This window comes from Carassius gibelio, chromosome B16 (assembly GCF_023724105.1).
Source record: "Carassius gibelio isolate Cgi1373 ecotype wild population from Czech Republic chromosome B16, carGib1.2-hapl.c, whole genome shotgun sequence".
Lineage (NCBI taxonomy): Eukaryota > Metazoa > Chordata > Actinopteri > Cypriniformes > Cyprinidae > Carassius > Carassius gibelio.
Window position 1 is genome coordinate 13,865,681 of NC_068411.1, and position 5,293 is coordinate 13,870,973.

General features: G+C 32.3%; 1 protein-coding gene across 2 annotated transcripts; it reads left to right on the top strand.

Moving 5' to 3' along the window:
* The first annotated feature begins 491 nt into the window (after positions 1 to 491).
* LOC127975226 (uncharacterized) lies at positions 492 to 3,478 on the top strand. Of its 2 annotated transcripts, none has more exons than XM_052579103.1 (3): positions 492 to 514; positions 1,814 to 2,301; positions 2,412 to 3,478. In XM_052579103.1, the coding sequence occupies exons 1-3, from the start codon at positions 492 to 494 to the stop codon at positions 2,921 to 2,923; spliced, it is 1,023 nt and encodes a 340-aa protein (XP_052435063.1). In that variant the 3' UTR covers positions 2,924 to 3,478. The 2 variants fall into 2 exon arrangements, with proteins under 2 accessions (XP_052435063.1, XP_052435062.1); XM_052579102.1 differs by lacking the exon at positions 492 to 514 and adding an exon at positions 1,047 to 1,295.
* The last annotated feature ends 1,815 nt before the right edge of the window (positions 3,479 to 5,293 follow it).

Below are 5,293 nucleotides of genomic sequence, written 5' to 3' on the forward strand. Positions count from 1 at the left end.
ATTTGTGCTAAATCGTACTTATTTTACGACGCACAATTCATATGAATTTGTATGAATGACCTACACCTAACCCCGCCCCTAATCCTACACGTCACTTGGGTCTAGACAAATCGTACAAAATTGTATGCGTGAATGAAGTAAATATGCATGCAAATTAAATATAGCTGTAATCTTGGGTTCTGAATAACAAAAAAATAATTATAATAATAATACTGCTTTGTTATCTTGTTTATATTTTATTTTATATTATTCAAATATATATTTACATTTAATTGTTTTTTACTGAAGGTCAGACCTAAAGCTAAAATTTTCTATAAATAACGTTTTATTTAATGATATTGAATGCTGCACTTAAACTATGTTAAATTATGATTAGAAAATAAAATCTATGACAACAAAAGTTAAATTATTATTACTTTTATTGTTGTATCATAACTTATTGTCAAAAAACTTACTGATAGTCCCTTTTGTGTTTGTGTGTTACAGGAAAAATGACCCAATTCAACAGGAATGAGTAAGTTTTCCATGAGTATTTCTTTGAGTTGTATATACCATTTAAATGTGGATTAATGTCTTTAAAGGAATAGTTCACCCCAAAATTTACATTTCCTCATTTATTCACTAGCCCCCAGTGTATAGATATTTTATTTTCCTTCTTCAGCCAAAGAGAAATTAGGGTTTCGTAGGTAATCTACATCTAATGCAAGTGAACAGGGCTCAACACAGATATCTGATGGTCCTATATACATATTTTGGTAGTCTTAGGCAGTTAGGAAATAAATCACAAGGTCCCACTTGGGTGACCTTAAAGGGATAGTTACATAATCAAAATTATGTTATTAATGTTACAGTGGACCTTCCTGTAGCGCTTCCCTTGCACCACCAGAGGGAGCCATCGACTGAATATTAGTTTTACCATGAACTCCATTTCCCACAAGGCTTCATACCTGGGACTAATTACACTTACACCTGCACATCATTTTCACACCCATATAAGCTGCTCACGCACACACACTCATTGCGAAGTCTTGATTTGCCCCGGTTGTCAGTTCTGAGCGTTTTTACCCGTGTTTTGTTTTCTTCTCTTGACCCTGCACTGTTTCCACGTTATTGATTGTTCTCTGCCCACCTCGACTTTCTGCTTGATTTCCTGTCTCTGCCTCGTCCCTATTGCTCAGTTTGCTGTTGTTTGACCCCGTCGGTTTGACTATCCCAAATAAAGAGCTGCAAATGGATCAAACTCCGGCTGGATCTTCGCAACAATTAATAACTCACCCTCATGTCATTCCAAACCAGTAAGACCTCAATTTATCTTCGGAACACAGTTTAAGATATTTTAGATTTAGTCTGAGAGTCCTCATTCCCTCCATTGAAGCTGTTTATCACAACAAAGGTCTAAGCAAGCGCACAACACTGACAACGTATGCGATAGAGTACGAGACCAAACGCAGCATGTCTCAACATATATATATACACACACACACAATGGGTACAGAAATTGACAGATGCATTTATAGATCAAAAATACAGCAAAAGCAGTAATATTGTAAAATATATATTTTACTATTTAAAATAACTGTTCTATTTGAATAACATCATCACTCCTTTAGAAAGTTTTATGCGTTAAAGCTCAAAACAAACAAACCTTCAAATATTCTAATGTGTTTTAACTTTGGTTAAGTATTTATAAAAATATATAATGCATTATAACATATATTATGATTAGCTTTATAATGCATTATAAAGGCTTTGAGGTTATTTTTACATTTTGGGTAAACTATTCCTTTAATATTTTTGCCTCCCCTTACCTTAGTACCGGTGGTGTGAAGGATCTACAGTCTATGGAGGCAGTTTTTGGGCCTCTAAATGAAGGAATTGTCTCTATCTGTAACATCTGCGAGTCCCTCAAGAAAGCACATATTAGTCCCAACACTGACACATGCTCCAATCAAATTAGGAAGCATATTGAGGATGCTGAGCAGTGCCTGAAAACATCAGAGACAATGATTAAAGAAAAACTGGGATATTTAGATGAAAGCATGGAACAGCTTATTAGAGAGAAACTAAATATTGAGGAGCAGAAAAAAGAGAAAAGTCTGGCCATGGGTAATTTGCGCATAAAGTTGAAGTCCACTGAGGAATCATTAGAGCATTCCAAATCAGCTTTTGAGCAGGCTAAAAGAAGTGTGGAATCAGCAAATTATGCCATAAGAGCATATCAAGACAGAAAGAACACATCTAATGATGTAGCAACTGCAGGTGCAGCACTGCTTGCAATACCAATTTTTGGATGGATTGCTGGTGAGTATTACACCACTTTTACCATCATTCTGAATTATTATTATTTTTTTGAAGTTATGCATTTTTTTTTTCTTTGGCTGATCTGTATTTAATATATTTCTGTTCTCTAGGTCCTATAATGATGAGTGAGGGACAGCGAGGATTTGAAGAAGCTTCAAATGCCTTGAGAGAAGCTGAATGGGTGAAGCAAAACTGTGAGTCTCAAGTGAGGAACTGGACTGCAAAAGTGTTTCATTACGAGGGAGTAATCTCTAAGACACAGACTGAACTTGAGCAAACCAATGAAGCACTGAAGAGGACTGAGAGGAAGATTGAAGAGGTTCAAAAGCATCTGACGAGCACAGGTGAAATTCAGGAAGTGGTCAGGAGAACTGTGAACCTTCTGAGTGTTCTTAGTGGAAGAGTCACTGTACTGGAGAGACAAACACAGCGTTTCATCCTCTGGCAGCCTGTAGTAAAGGTCATGGAAGATGTGATGAAGGCAGTAGTAAATATCGCTGAGAATCAGTTTCTCTATAGTGATGGTGCACCAGGCCTTATAAATACTTTGAGGGAGAATGTTGGAGGGTTACTGGCTTTATGCAACACACCCAGTGATTCTGAAAATGACAGCTATTACTGATCATTTCAATGCCACTCACATAGCAAAGGCTTATAGAGAAAAGGGGTTAGTGGTGTTTTTAGAAACGACTCTGGAAATTGTTTTTGAAGTTAGCTGTAAAATGATGTAGTGTTTAATGGCTGTTTAACCATGTCTGACAAAAAATCGAACATGATTTCTGTTTTACAAAACCATAAATTTACAAATTCTGATTTTAATCACAATGCAAATGAGTTCATATCTTATCCACTGCACAGCTTTTGTTACAAAATAGATCATCAATTAATGAATTAACAGCCTGTTTGCCAATCTTCAGCATGTTTTATACCCATACAATATTTTCATTGTATAGTATAAAACATAAAATATGTAGATTTTACCTTGAAAAAAAAAAATGAAGGCAGAGTAGAGAATGTCACAACTGGAAGGACTGTAGCCTTACTATTTAATAATAGATGTTAACATATCAGTTACTTTCTTTTTTCTCTTTGGTTTTTAGGTTTTTGCTGAAATTAGACTTAAATTGTAATAACTGCCATGTTTCTTATGTACAATGTATTTTTAATGAATAAAGGACATGAGTCATTTAAAATAGTGTATTATATTCCATGATGTTAACTGAAGATAAATAAACATGAAAAAAAATGTTTTTTTCTATGGCTTCCAAGTTTAAATAAATGGACTTATACTATGGACTAGTGAATAAAGGGGAATCATATTAAATAAATAAATAAACAAATAGAAAGGAATTATTTTTATGGCTTCCTGATTACAACATATAAATTAACCATTTTAGTGGTGTACATTTTTAGGAGTGTATGCCCAATTATTATTAAAAATATATTTTAATTATGCTAAATTAACCTCAACATATTATGACTCTATTATCAAAATATTATGATGTTTTAATCTTGTAATCTTAGATTTATTTTCTTACTTTACATGGCACCAATACACTAGAAATGAGCTTCCATACTATTCACTTATATGAAATAAAAAATTAAATTTTCCCAGATATTTTGAGATTTGCGGAGTCATTATACTATATGAACATTCTGTACGTTTCAAAATTCAAAATTTCCTTGTAAGTATTGACAAAAATATTTATATTTTTCATAAATATCCTTTAACCTTAAGTTTCTGGCATCTTTGGAGAGCTACAGTGCATGATGGTTCACATAAAATGTCATCTATGCAATTACAGAATGGATAAACATGCTCATTACAAGATACCTATGAACTGAAAAAAAAATTATGATGTAAAGGATACATAATAATAATAATAATACATAATAGGATGTAAATATTACATAATTAAATCTGTGATATTAACAATAACATTTTCTGTCCTTACATCTAGTTTAGAATTAATCTGCATTAAACTAAGACAATGTGCTTTTTTCTTTACAAAATGTATCTAAGTAACCCCAATCAATCTTCTTAGGTACACACACACACAAAAAACAATAACCTTGTTTCATTTATTCAATATAAAATAATTACCCTACTTTCCTTCATGTTTCGTTGTTCTAAGCTAATTTGGGAAAACGAAGTAGATCTCACTTGAAATTTGGAACATGGAAATAAAAAATTCAATTAAAAATACACATTTAGAACTCTTAAAGTTATGTAAATCACATACACACACACACACACACAAATGACTAAAGAAATACTAAAATGAAGTTTACTGTATGTGTAAACATTCTTTCAACAGACAGAAAAAATTAAGTAGTTTTTAAAAAGACTAGTCTTATTGAATCTACATAATAAATGTATGCAAAAAAAAATTATCATATGTTTTAATTAAATCAAGCAGAAAATATTTATCAGTGTAGTAGCTAGAGCTTTCAAATTGGGGATTGTGATAAACTTGATCAAAAAAGATGTCAAAATCTTACATATTTTCACTTAAGAAATTTTATTTAAGGTCATATTTTATTTTTATATTTTTATATTTTATAATATTTGTATAAGATTATAATCATATGAGGATCATCACATTGGGTTCTTTGCATAAAAAACTTTGAAACATCTTGACTAGAGTATGACATTCCACAATAATCAAAAATGCAATATTATTAATGATGTTTATAATTATTATTATTATTATTATTATTATTTATGTATGTATTTTTTTACTTGGCATTTCTAGCATCTCTACAATCCACTGCACCAGTTGCTTTTAAAACCCTCAGTAAAAACTGAGTTAGGATTGTGTATTGACACTTTCATAGAAATCTGATTATTACTCTTAGACAATGCAGGTTCTCATGGAGGACATATGGGAATGTAAATCAGCAGCCAAATGGACCACCTCGCTATTCATTTGCATATTGCCATTGCCCCCTTAGTTGTTCTTTTGGCTGATTCCCCTTGACCCCCAAGGAC